The sequence below is a fragment of the Thalassophryne amazonica genome, chromosome 7, assembly GCF_902500255.1.
Source record: "Thalassophryne amazonica chromosome 7, fThaAma1.1, whole genome shotgun sequence".
Classification (NCBI taxonomy): domain Eukaryota; kingdom Metazoa; phylum Chordata; class Actinopteri; order Batrachoidiformes; family Batrachoididae; genus Thalassophryne; species Thalassophryne amazonica.
The window spans coordinates 4,270,879-4,285,355 of NC_047109.1; the positions used below are offsets into that span (position 1 = coordinate 4,270,879).

General features: G+C 43.7%; 1 protein-coding gene across 2 annotated transcripts in view; it reads right to left on the bottom strand.

The window, feature by feature from the left end:
* Positions 1-14,477, bottom strand: part of selenbp1 (selenium binding protein 1) — a 98,572-nt gene that overhangs the window by 57,231 nt on the left and 26,864 nt on the right. The window contains exon 2 of one of the 2 annotated variants that reach the window (XM_034173741.1): positions 7,941-7,994. In XM_034173741.1, coding sequence (XP_034029632.1) covers positions 7,941-7,994 — 54 coding nt within the window. Of the gene's footprint in view, positions 1-7,940; positions 7,998-14,477 lie in introns of both variants that reach the window. The other variant, XM_034173740.1, reaches the window with a different exon arrangement.

Consider the following 14,477-nt stretch of genomic DNA (forward strand, 5'->3'; position numbering starts at 1 on the left):
CACCACTCGATTATTGTAGAATTTAGTTCTGGTGCCGCGTTAGTTGCATTACGTCCACTTTTGCCATATACATATGTGTGTGAGGAAGACAAGGTTGTGTTTGAAATTTTGATTGGCTTGATTGGGTCCCGGTGTACGGCCAATGTCAAGATTGCTGGTGAAGCACTGAACTGCCTCTTAGATACTGGATTGCAAGTTACTACAATACCAGTTTCAGTTTACAATCCACATCTCACAGACCAACCGGTGAAACCCTTGTGCGAGCTATTACAAGTGGAAGGAGCTGCTGGACAGTCAGTCCCATATCTTGGATATGTGGAGGTGGTGGTGACGTTTCCAAGTGATTTTCTGGGAGCTGAGTTTGACATTGTCACACTTGCACTCATCCCTGATTCTGGACACCAGCTATCTCGGGTTTTGATTGGCATGAATACCTTGGAGCCACTTTTCTGTCACTACATGGAGAGCGAGTATTCAGACTTCCAGCCAACAGCTAGTGGCTACAAAGCAGTGCTCAACCTGCTTCAGGTGCGCTTTCAGCAACAATAACAAGGCAGTGATGGAGTCATGAGAGTAGCCAGTTTGTCACCAATTTTAATTCCCGCTGGGCACACCACTGTCATTGATGGATTTATCCGTACTAGCATGCCAGTTTCAAGTCATAGTGTGCTTGTGGAACATCCTTCTTCACCCTTGCCAGGTGGACTGTGTGTTAAAAGTTCCTTGATTACAGTTTCCAGCCAGTCTCCTCCTAGGATACCAGTTGTTCTCAGCAACGAGTCGAACCAAGATGTAATCATCCAATCTCTCTCCATTATTGCAGAATTCACACTGTCACCCCAGATCCTGTCACACAGGGCGTCAGCAAATTGTTCTTCAGGAAGCCAATGTAACCCTCTGCAGCTGGATTTTGGAGACTCTCCCATTTCTCGGGAGTGGAAGGAGAGAATGACGAGCTGAACCAGATCCCGGATGTCTTTTCATTTAATGACTTAGACTTCGGATGTACAGACAAGGTAAAACATCATATAAAGCTGTACGATGAAACACCATTTAAACACAGAGCTAGACCCATTCATCCTCAGGACATCGAGGAGGTTAGACAGCATTTACGAGACCTGGTTGAGGCTGGTGTTATTCGGAAGTCAGAATCACCATTGTCCTCGCCTATTGTTGTGGTCCGTAAGAAGAATGAGGATATACGCTTGTGTATTGACTACAGGAAGTTGAACCTTCAAATGGTTAAGGATGCATATCCCTTGCCAAATTTGGAAGAGTCGTCAGCTTTAATTGGCTCAAGATGGTTCAGTGTGCTCGATTTGAAATCTGGATATTACCAGATTGAAATGAATGAAGATGATAAAGCCAAAATGGCTTTTGTAACCCCCATGGGGTTTTGGGAGTTTAACCGGATGCCCCAGGGGGTGACGAACGCTCCATCCACTTTCCAAAGGTTAATGGAGAAAAGTATGGGAGATCTTCATCTGAAGGAAGTTTTGGTCTTCCTTGACGACTTGATTGTGTTTTCAGACTCGCTGGAAGAGCATGAGCGGAGGCTGTTGCATGTCTTACATCGGTTGAAGGAATACAGTCTGAAGCTTTCACTGGAGAAATGGAAATTTTTCCAGACATCTGTAAAGTATTTAGGCCATATTGTCTCTGAGAAGGGAATAGAGACGGATCCTGACAAAATTCTTAACCTTAAACCCTGGCCAATTCCAAAAACTTTAAAGGAGCTTAAGTCGTTCCTTGGCTTTGCTGGTTATTATAGGAGGGTCATAAAAGGGTATTCCAGCATTGCTAAGCCCCTCAACAATTTAACACGGGGCTATTGGCTTACCTCCAAGTCCAAGCACCGGTCCAGCATGGTCAAGGTTTCGGATCCGAGACAACCCTTTGGCGACCAATGGTCATCTGAATGCCAGTCTGCATTTGTGACTCTCATTGATAAACTGACGAGTTCTCCAGTTCTTGGTTTTGCTGACCCAAAATTACCATACATCTTGCATACAGATGCCAGCACCAGAGGTCTGGGAGTGGCTTTATATCAAGAGCAAGCAGGCCAATTGAGAGTAATCGCTTATGCCAGCCGTGGGTTATCTGCGAGTGAATCAAGATATCCGGCACATAAGCTGGAATTCCTCGCATTGAAATGGAGTGTATGTGAGAAATTTCACGACTACCTGTATGGGTCCAACTTCGTGGTGGCGACTGACAATCCACTCACCTACCTGCTAACATCTGCAAAGTTGGATGCCGCTAGTCACAGGTGGTTGGCTGCTTTGTCCACTTACACCTTTAAACTTCAGTATCGAGCCGGCAAGCAAAATCTTGACGCTGATGGTCTATCTCGCCGCCCTCATAGCTGCCCTGTTGACATTCCAGTTCAGAAAGACTGGGACCTAATCGATAAATTCATGACTGAACATGTAGTGGTACCCGGTGAAGTGGACAAACTTGACCCTGAAGTCGTATCTGCCATCTGTCACTGAGGTCTTGTTATCAATTAACTGGGCAGTCTGGGGGAAGGTTCCATTACTCGTCGAGTCTTTGAGCCTGTCAGCTACAGCTATTCCAAGCTGTTATGCCTGCGACAATCAAGGCCTAAAAGTGGTTCCACCTTTGTCACGCTCAGATCTCAAGGACAAGCAGCGTGCTGATCCCATTATTCGGGAGGTCATCCATCAAATGGAGACTGGGGAGAGAATTCCCTCCATGGTGAGGCACGAACTCCCAGATCTTGTCCTGCTGCTGCGAGAGTTGCGTCGCCTTGAATTACATGAAGATGTTTTGTACCGACGAAGGCATGATGGAGAAGGAGTCTCGTATCAGCTGGTGTTACCAGAGGAGCTCAGTTCAATGGTTTTTACCAGTTTACATGATGATATGGGTCACCTCGGCATTAAGCGGACTTTAGATCTGGTACGTTTCCATTTTTTTGGCCTCATATGACAGCTGATGTAGAGAGTAAGATCAAAACCTGTCATCAGTGTGTAAGACGGAAGGCACTTCCAGAAAGATCGGCACCCCTTGTCAACATCGACACCACACGTCCGTTGGAGTTGCTATGTATGGATTATTTATCATTAGAACCAGATCAAAGCAATGTAAAAGATATTCTTGTTTTCAATGACCATTTTCCAAAGTTTGCAGTAGCCATACCCATGGCAAACCAAAAGGCAAAGACTGTGGTAAAGTGCCTATGGGAAAACTTTATTGTGTGCTATGGAATACCTGAACGCCTTCATACCGATCAGGGACCTGATTTTGAATCGAGGTTAATTAAAGAGCTTTGCCACCTTGCTGGAATTGTAAAGACTCAAACCTCACCATATCATCCAAGGGGAAACCCAGTTGAGAGGTTCAACCGGACGCTACTCAGCATGCTTGGGACATTAGAGCACAAGCAGAAATCCAGGTGGAAAGAGTATGTAAAACCATTAGTGCATGCTTATAACTGCATGAGGAATGACGTAACTGGGTTTACGCCATATGAACTTATGTTTGGTCGTTCTCCTCGGTTACCGGTTGATATTGCCTTTGGATTGCCTGTGCGGGAAAATCAGTTTGTCTCGCATTCCCAGTATGTTGAGGATCTGCGGTTGAGACTTAAAGAAAGTTTCTAGCTTGCTATGAAGAACGCTGCAAAATCTGGTGAGCGAAACAAACCTCGATTTGATCAACAAGTTATCCCTTCAAGTCTAGGAGAAGGAGACAGGGTTTTGGTACGAAACGTCAGGCTTCGTGGTAAACATAAGCTTGAAGACAAATGGGAGCAAGATGTCTATGTTGTAGTGAAGCGTGCTGGAGATTTGCCAGTATACACAGTGCGGCCTGAGAATGGGACAGACGGACCAAATCGTACGCTACACAGAGATTTGCTTCTTCTGTGTCCTTTCATTCTAGCCAGTGGTGATCTCCAGGCTTTGCCTGTAACTCCATCTCGCCGCGCTCGTACCCGGAAGTTCGCCAGGGCCGATCATCATAGAGAATTTGAGGAGGAGGAAGATGAGTGGAGTGCGTCACAAATTCAGATCCAGCCAACTAAGTTCCAGTTTGAGAGTTCAAGCACTGTTGAGCCCTCTACCGAACTCAGTGCTCAGCCCTTACTCAGTACTGTTGACACCTCACCGGTGATTTCAATTGATCCTGTAAATTCTGACTCTGAACCTGGTTTTGACCACTTACCTGTCGATGGGGAAGCCTCTGCTGTGTCCAAGGCTTCTGCACCTGCGGAAGGAGAAACTGAGCTTGGAGAACACTTACCTGAGTCTGAAGGATTATTACTTGCTTGTGTTCCTCAAGCGGTACCTGCGGAAGAGTCTGAGATTTCTGGCCAGGCGGAGGCATCCACCATTCGGGATGACCTTTTGTCCAGCTCTGCTGAAGGAGCTACAGAAACTCTAAATTCACCAAATGCTTTGGAGACTACGCCTGTTGTTGAACGTTCAAGTCGAGAGCGTCGACCTCCTAATCGCCTTCAATATGCTCCGCTGGGTAACCCACTCATTTCGGTTGTACAGACCCTTTTCCATGGATTGGTTGACGCCTATAGCGACGCGTTTACCACCTCAGCAGCAAAACCCGCCTCTCAAGCTTGTGTCTATAATGTTTAGCATGCATCGGGGGTTGCATGATTTAAAGGGGGGAGGGTGTAACCTGGCTGGAAAAAAAGATAATTTATTTACTTGAAATATTTATTTAATAATTTCCCTTGCATTGACGTGACGTCGCATTTCCACGTCTTAGGGTCACGTGACATAAGGTGGCTAATCGGTATGGCATATTACCCGGAAGTGATTTGCTGCCGGTAGATGCGAGGGACGAGCCGGAGGGAAGGTTGCTGCAGGAGCTGTCCACCGGGGCGGTACTACATCAAAAGGAGCAGGCAAAGTTAGTTAAACTGCGGAATTGGCCAGGTACAGATGGCGAGCTAAAGAAATGGCCCACTGCTCTCGAGTAAAAAGAGAGCTTGAAGTTTGAAGCCCAATTCAACCAGAACTCAGCCGCTGACCCTTCCCTGCTCTGGTCGGGCCGGTAGGAGGCTTTGCAGCCGCCTTTTCCTTTTATATATTGTCCCTCTGCAACTCACTGCTCGCGGCTCACATATAAATTCAAATCACTTTTTTGCACTCGTAGACTCTCTGGACTTTGCTCATTTTTTGGAGCTGTTGAACTGGAAGTGTTGCATACAGTGGACTGCTGTTACAAGACCCCCTACGGACAATAGAATTCAAAAGGGCATGAATTGAACTGTTGGGTGAAACCCAGATCTGAATTGTGGAACACTAGTTTTTATGGTTCAAATTTTGTTTTCTTGAATGGCCATTCATGTTTGATATTGTCTATTGTCTTGTGTTGTTTGTCCTTTCCCTTGAAAAATATATAGTACCAGTATAAAAAGGCAATTCTTGTGTCGGTCTGTCACTCCGCTCCTAGAGATGAATCAGAACTTCTGAATCTGGGCTGTTAATTACTTTAATCTCATAGTACTGGTTACAATCACACTGGGTTTTCTGTTTTTATATGTCACATCTCTGTGGATCAAAGCTGTTCACATGAGAATGTCCGCTGCTGAACTTTTTGTTACACTTCATGCTCAAAGTCACGCTTCTGTAAACTGCCACCTGGTTTGCACAAACCGAGGCGCAGTTCGCCCTGAGATCAGAGCAGACCACACAAAATATTATTACATCGTGTCGGCCGTCAGCTCCATGTAAATGAAGCTGATAACGCTGCTGCCCCCTGCTGTGAAGAAATATGCAGTGATCAAGGATCACTTCCTCCAAACTTCTGAACTGTCAGACTGAAAGTGCCAGTAGGCGCGGCGTTCTCTCTGCATGGGCGGGAGGACAGCAAACCCTTCAGAGTTCATGGACAGAATGCTGCAGCTCCTGACAGGACAGCAGCCAGACTTTTTGTGCAGCAACTCTCTCCTCAGGTGTGCGCAACGCTGGAACAACACCACGATCACAGACTGCCATGCGCTGGCGAAGGAGGCCGGCAAGTTCTTCCTGGCTGCCAGCACCACAACATGACAGCAGCAGAACATCACACGCAGTGGCAGAAGCCCCACATCGCTGCAGCTCGTCCACAGCAGCGCTCACAAACTGGCTTTTGTACTGTGTGAAAACATTCAGCTGGTTCAACGAAGTCAAACTAAACGCCAACGTTACAAAAACTAAGCAAATGATAAAAAAAAAACATCAAGAACAACAATAAAACAAAATACGGACAAATTGACATTTTCATTGCCTTTCGTTCAAATTTTTCAACAGTTTAAAAATCCTGACGAAGCACCAGCTGCAGGAACGGAGCTGAGTGAAGGTTAAACCATGCCAACCAAAGTCAAGGAAAGTCCAGATTTTTGGTTTTGTTTGGGCTTTGTTGCCCTTTGTTAAGTGCCGTGTGACTGGGTCTTTAGTGAAGTTTAGGGCTAGTGGCTGGCGATCACCTTAGTATTTCTTCTGTTTTTCTTGTTGCCTAATGCTGACAAATTATACTGTATTTCTTGTCTTTCTGATGCCTGATTGTTTTTTTCTCTCTGTTTGAGGTGCAGCTCCATCCAGAGATGGGTGTGGGTGTCTTCTTCTGCAAACCTCCCTTCCTGTGCACTGGCATAGACTCCCAAAATTTCCTGTATATTTGTTTTTTAAATTGTGTCAGTAGAATGGCCCAAGCAGAGGGTCCCCACTCTGAGTCTGGTCTGCTTGAGGTTTCTTCCTCAGAGCAAGTTTTCCTTCCCACTGTCCCCTGTGGTCTTGCTCTGGGGGTTAGTAAGGTCAGACCTTACTGTGTGAAGCACCATGAGGCAACTTTATTGTGATTTGGCGCTATATAAATGAAAATAAATTGAATTAAAACGGAATCTTTCTGCTTAATTACATCTTCCACTTCTTTGGCTTTCTGTCTCAAGGCATTTGACTTAGCCAGCAGTGTGAAGCTGCTCTTTTCTTCAGTTTGTAGAACCTGCTTGTCACCATCTTTCATCAGTGATTCATGACTCTGCTCCAGTGGTTGTCTGTTTTAAAGTTAGTCCTTCACCTCCTGTCTAAATTTAATTCATTTTATTAGTAATTGGAGCGTGCCGCGGCATCAACTTTACCTAAAATTCTGGGTCTTTTAGTGAAGCTTAGGGCTAGTGGCCGGCGATCACCTTAGTATTTCTTCTGTTTTTCTTGTTGTTTAATGCTGACAAATTATACTGTATTTCTTGTCTTTCTGATGTCTGATTCTGTTTTTTCTCTCTGTTTAAGGTGCAGCTCCATCCAGAGATGGGTGTGGTATTTGTGCCGGAGACCCTCCTGTCCTGTGCACCAACAGCATTTCCTGTATATTCATTTTGTGAATTGTTCAGTAATTTATGTCTGTATCATGGCCCAAGCAGAGGGTCGCCCCTTTGAGTCTGGTCTGCTTGAGGTTTCTTCCTCAGAGGGAGTTTTTTCTTACCACTGTTGCTCTGGGGGTTAGTAAGGTTAGACCTTACCTGTGTGAAGCGCCTTGAGGCAACTCTGTTGTGATTTGGCGCTATATAAATGAAATAAACTGAAATTAAAAATCGTCTGCATTCTGCGTCCTTCCTCTCCCGTCACGTTGTCCAGATGTTTGATCCTGAGTGCTCAGCTCAATCTCGACCTTGCAGGTTACAGTTTGTTGGCACTGTTTGTCGTCCTTTGAACTTCTAATCAGAACCAAAGGACAAAAGACCACAGAGCAGATTCTGACCTTTGTCCTGATTAATGGATCAGAAATTGAAGAGCAAGGGCAGGATGAGAGTCAAAAGAATCCAGATCAAAAGTGAGTCTGCCACTGAAGCAGACCTGAAGCTAAACATTCTTGTCGTCTCACTGGAATCCGTGAGACGTCGTAATAAAGGCAGAGACAGAACCAAACCTTCTACCCTGAAGGTGGCAACAGAAATCACACAGTCAGTTTCTCACCCTTCATGGCTTCCAGAGGGCTTCGGTATCCAGGTCCACATCCCGAGCAGCTGGCTGGTAAAACACAGTGAGAGGTCAAAGGTCAAGTTCAGCAAAACGGCTCCACACAAAAAAAGTATCATGCATTTTCAATCAGTTGCTAAATATCACTGAAATGTGCAGCACCGTGATGGCTTCCTGAGCCTGTTTCTCTTCTTCCTTTTTCGTCTCATCCACCTCTCTTTTTTCTTTCAGGGACAAAGTCATCGTCTCTTCTCATCTGCTGTCCAAACCGCCTCAAACTATTTTCCCGGTGTCAGGGACTCAGCAGTCTCCTAGACTCATGCACTTGGTTTAAGTACGGAAGGTTCCTGGTTCAAACCCAACCCCTGCCACATTTCTCCATGTAATGTGGATTTACATCAGGAAGGGCACCCAGTGTAAAAAATTATGCCAAATCAACATTATAATCACTTATAATCATAAAAAAATTCATCTATAATCCCGACTTCATCTTCAGTTTTTTCTGTGGTTGATTGTTTGTAGTCAATAAAAAGAATAAAGGTGATAGGAAAGGAAATGAGGAAGTAGGAGAACGTTTGGCAAGAAGCTGGTGTGACTTGGAGCGGAGCCCGGAGGAGTCTGAGAGTTGGACCAACACTCTGGCACCCAGACAATCGGAGCTTAGTGTGTCTTTGGAGGTGAAAAGGCTTCTGGGAAAACGGTCACGCTTTATGTAACAATCTGCTCTTTGACATTTTAAGTAAGTTCATTTTTTGGAGGTCAAAGGTCATCAAGGGGCTTTCACTTAGAACCAAACCCATCAGCAGGATTAAAAACATGTAATGGATCCAAAACATCCAAAGTAGAAGCAAAAACAGAACACTAAAACATTCCACAAAATGGAGCTTAAAGTGATTTAAACTCTCTGAGGTCAAAGGTCAGTCCAGAAACTGACAAACTGCTGCTTGGAGAACAACGTGTCTGAAGGACTTCAGGAGATCCTGGGTCAAGGAGACCACCCCGGTCTCCATCAGTGGAGGCAGAATGCAGAGTCCAGCACCAGGTTCCTGTGAGGTCATATCTGAAAGGACCTCAGATGATCTCAGAGGACTTGAGAGGACCTCGGATGATATCAGAGGACATCAGATGATCTCAGAGAGCCTCACAGGGACAACAAACAGCCCCCGCAGGAGGAAGTGGAACAGCAGTGATTCTTTTCCCTGAAAACACTGAAAAAGGTTGGACTGCCACAGCAGATGCTGCTAACAGGACGTCAGTGCAACGTGCGGTCTCCAGCACACAGAGGATCATTGGTGCTCAAGTCACAGCACAGGAGGAACCTTTGCACCACATGGTGCCACCAGGGTCTGTGAGGACACAGCACATCTGGACCACCTGCTGAGGCAGACTGAAGATCAGCACCTTCCCCACGGACTTGACTGTTGGGAACCAGGCCAAAACCACACGGGTTAACTTTGGACAGCATAGAGTCCAGGACAGAGTCCAACTGTGCAGGGGCCTGGTCCATGTTTATGCTCCGAGCAGAGACACTGCTCCTCTGCTGCACTTCACTGTCAAACGTCTGTTGCATTAAAGAGGTTTTTACACATTTAACATGACTTTAGTTTTGCTCCTCAGGCATCAAACAGCTGCAAACTGCACCTGGTTCCGAAGACAAAAACAGTCTCTTCTGTGACAAACTGTGTCAGTAAAGCCCAAGATTTGTATCTTTGTTACAGGTGTACTTTAAAGCCAAAAGAAACAAGGTGTAGGTTCCTTCTTAATGAAGCCAAAGCTTGACGCTCCAGTTCATCATCCACAACGACCAAAAATGAACTCCACGGGATCCTCAGTTAAAACAACTTTACTTCCAAAAAAAAACAAAAAAAAAAAACAGTAACTGGTACAAAGATGGGGAAAGATAGAAAAGGTGATGTCAAAAAACTGTGTGGCTCCACTGAACAATCCTACCAGGAAGCCACGCCCACACGCCATCCCGGGAGCCTACAATTAAATGTGCACGACCACTTAAAGCCACAAGGGGCGCTACAAAATACCACACAAGGAACACACATGAACTCTCAAAAATCTGCTTTATCTACACACATTTAAGTGCAATGAAACAAATACCACTCATTACACTGCTCGCTGTAAACACTGCAAACAGTCCCCACGTAACAGCGCAAACAGAAATAACCAACAACTTATTGTCCAAACATTGATGAATTAAATTGCATTCAGGCTCCTACACGAGGCATCAGGACAAAACATAGAAGAGTGTAGAAATGTGAGGAACATCAAACCTGCTCATTTGTACACAGCAGATTACCAAAGAATATCCAATTTTTTTTTTTACTTTAAGATTTCTGATTACTGATCATTTTGAATTGAAAAACATTTTTTACATTAGAAAACTTAAGTAAAGATTCTTTAGAAATCCTTGATGTTTGTCTGTAAATTAAAACCATAAGTTACCTGTTGTTGTTGTTTCAGGTGAGATGAGTTCTTGATGAACATTATAAGGAACCTTAGATTCATTCATTCATATCTACATTTGAACCAGGAAATAAGACACCGTAAATAAATATAAATTATTTATAATATATAGTTTATAATTTATTATAAACACAAAAGGAGATGATGTAACACTGACTGCAGCGTGTCTGTTAATGAGGATTACTCAATATGACAAACCTCATGATGAAATCATTTTTTGATTTCGTCATTTCAACATTTAATTACATCCTCATTGACTGATTAATTTTAATGTTGTAATCGGGAGTAATTACTAAAATATGAATTTGACTATTCTAGTGACTGAACTTTGTCTTCATGGACATGTTTAACGATTCATTCATTACCTCCGCCAAGGAGGTTATGTTTTCGGTCGCGTTTGTTTGTCTGTCTGTCAGCAGGATAACTCAAAATGTTTTGAAGGGATTTTGATGAAATTTTGTGGAGTGGTTGGAAATGACAAGAGGAACAAGTGATTAAATTTTAGTGGTGATCCGGATCACGATCCGGATCCCGATGCTAACGCCTTAGCATGTCTATGGCATTTTCAATGTTAAAAGTTAGTAATAAGCAGTTGCAGCTGTCATCACGTTCGTGTGCATTTGTTTTCAAATTGTAATATTTCTTAAATTTATTTTTGTTTATAAATTAATAATCTAATGATTATTATATACAATTTTAGACAAAGACAAAAAGAAAGAGATCACTGTGCCAAGGAGGGAATCTCTTTAGGGTCAGTGACCCTATGGCCTTGTTTAGAGAAGTGTTTCATAAATGTTAAAAAAATTCATATATTTGCAGTTTAGTTGAATAATAAATTGAATGTTGTCTCTTATTTGTTTTTGTCTATAAGCGCATGTAATATCAATATCAGTGCTCAGATGACAGTAGCTTCTGGAAAAGGTGCAAGTTACAATAAACTGTGATGCCAAGCGTTAAGGATACATGCTATCCAGTCACAGCAGATGAAACTTTTTTTACTAGCAAACATCATTGTTAGGCTTTTTTAGGTTCAATGATTCCACGGCGTGTAGATGTTATGGTGTCAGTGACCCCACGGCCTTGGCGGAGTTTTGCACTCTCTGAGTGCTTCTAGTTTAATGTTAAAATACAATGTAAAAAAATGTAAAGGCAACATTTTTGTTTTCGCTCCAATTTTTCATGAGCTGAACTCAAAAATCTAAAACATTTTCTATTTACACAAAAGACCTATTTCTCCAGTCACCATTTGCCTCAAACAGTGCAACACAATTCCTTCACATAGAGATAGAAGCTCTTAACCCAACTCGGTACACCACCACCACAACTGTTTGGTGGTGAGCACTGCATGCAGCTCCAGACAAAACTGAAATAACACAAAGAAGAGCAGACAGATTTCTGACGTATGCCAATCCTGATCACCTACAAAATTCAGTGGAGTCTTCTATTCCCGAATATCTATCTGTTTTGATGTAATCCTTCAAAGCGTATATAGATCACTTCCAAAATTTAATGGAGTCCTCGATCTAATTCTGTTTGTGGTGAAAATTTCATTAAAATCTGTGCAGTAGATTTGATGTAATCTTGCTAACAGACAGACAAATAAATAAGTGGCTATTCGCACGGCCGCCGTGTCCATAACTCTCATGTGGCTATTCGCACGGCAAGACTCTGGTGGTAAAACTTGGAACTACTTGTATAAACAAACATACTGCATTAAATGAGAGTTATGGACACAGCGGAATAAAAAAAAAAAAAAAAAAAAAATCATCAAAATCGAAAAATATTAAAGGAGTTAAGACATCTTGAATGCAGTATGTTTGTTTCAAGGTTGAATCTCAAGTCTCTCCCTCAGCCCTTCGTCTTACCCCGTCCCCTCCGTTTGGATTGAATCTGGATGCACACTCCTTTTGGCGGGTAGGAGGAGCTTAGCGCTGTCTCCGAAAAAACAAACATGGCGCCGAAAGAGCCGCACAAATGAAGCGGCTTTCATTACAAATTATGCTGTTTAGAAAGTTATAACTTGCCATAAAACTTTACAGGCAGTTGTCTATGACAGTAACGTGTCTGCTGCTGGATGCATGTTGTGTATATTGTCGTTCTGAAGAATATCGTAACTTCGCTCGTGCACTGAGGCGTTATAATGCACATACACACGAACGCTACGATAAGACACTTTTATATCTCACAACGGAGAAAATCATGATAAAGGATAAGCAGGTTAATTTATATGTTCATAAATCTTTGCGTAATAGCGCCACTGTTACATTCCACTGTTACAGGAGTTTTTTTTTTCATGGAAAGAAGTGGAGGGATGCGCCACCGTGCCGCTCATGGCGCAGCACAAAACCACCTCCGTGTTGGTCTCACAGGACGGCTTTGAGACAGCTTTCGGTGGTTTTTCAGTCGTGTGAGTATCCAAGAAATTGTGGATGAGCCTGGACATGCCTAGAACATGTCCTATGAGGCTTCATCACGGCGTTGCTTTGCACCGGAATTCCTCCTCTCCTCTTTCCATGACAGAAACTCCTGTAACAGTGGAATGTGCCGTTCATTTCCAAACTGGACGCTGTGTTTTATCCAGGACATCGTCTGACTAGCACAGGAATTGCGGAAGACGTGGACATCAGCACTTTTTCGGCACATTGAGACAGACGTGCGGAGGAATTCCGCACGCAAATAGCCAAATGAGAGTTATGGACACGGCTGCCGTGCGAATAGCCACGGCCAATAAATAAACACTGAGAATTTTACTATGTCTGTGGCGGACATAATAAACCACTCAGACCTCCCCACTATCCCACACAACAGATCCCATAAATAGTCCCGTATTCTTAAACTGAGCAACAGGCTGAGCTGGTAACACTGAGCTTTTGACAAGAGCAGAAGGTAGGTTTGAGTTAGCAGAAATTAGCATGCACGCTAACATCTGCTAAATGTCTTGTAAATCACTTCAGAGATGTAATCAAGTTCCAAAAACAGCGTTTTCAGTTTTAGAGGTGTTTATTTCTCACTAACATTTACACAATATGATAAAACATGTATGTAAACACACAAAAGGAAGTGGTTTTGAAGAGACCAGCCTCTGACATCACAGTGCAGCTCTACTCTGATTGGCTGTCACCCCTGCCATTCAAAATAAAAAAAAAGGAACATATTGAAACAGAATGTAACCTTTTGACTTCTAGGTCCAGGTTTGCCATCTTTGAACTTGTCCAAGGTCTGTGTCCCAGGAATGTTCCCTGTGAATTTGAAGTCTCCTACAGTAACAGGACTGGACTGATGATGAGCACAGACAGACGGATGGACGGACGCAAAGTCTTCGCAGTACCTAATGGGCATATTTGATGACCTTGGTTAACACAAAAATCTGTTATTTAAAGTTTAGAATCTTCTTGTATTCAGAGTAGTAACCATTAAAAAAACTATGTTGCTTTATTTGGTTAAAAATAAACGGAACAATTTACGAATAGAAACCGTTCACTCATCTCGACAGTGATTGATTCAGCAACATCTTGCAGCTAAAGGTTAAGCTAACGTTAGTTGATAAAACTTCAGTGGTGCACTAACGTCATGTTTTAATTTCAGATTACTCACTCACCTCAGACAAATTTGCAGAAGCTCTGTTGCTCAAACTGGGTGTGTGTGTATATATATCCAAAAGTGAAGAAATTCAGACTGTGTGTCAGCTCGATCACACCGGCTGCTATGGATCTGTGCCTGGGTGAGCCCCTTCACCTCCATCCAACCCCTCCAGCTCCCCCCCACCCCCCGCTCCTTCAGCTCCATCCAACCCCTCCAGCTCCCCCCCACTCCTTCAGCTCCGCCCCACCCCTTCAGCTCTGTCCAGCCTCACTGACAAACAGTTGCTGAAGAAAGCTCCTTCCAGCAGGGTGATGTCCGTCACTCGTTCTTCTGCTTTTTGCTCATTAATCTTGTGGCTATGACTCCCAGACTGAGTGTTTAGCTTCACTTTTTTGGGGGGAACACACAAACACGGTGACTGTGAGACTTGTTAAACCTCCGGTGGAAATGCACCAACTAACTGACTTGCCAAGCAAG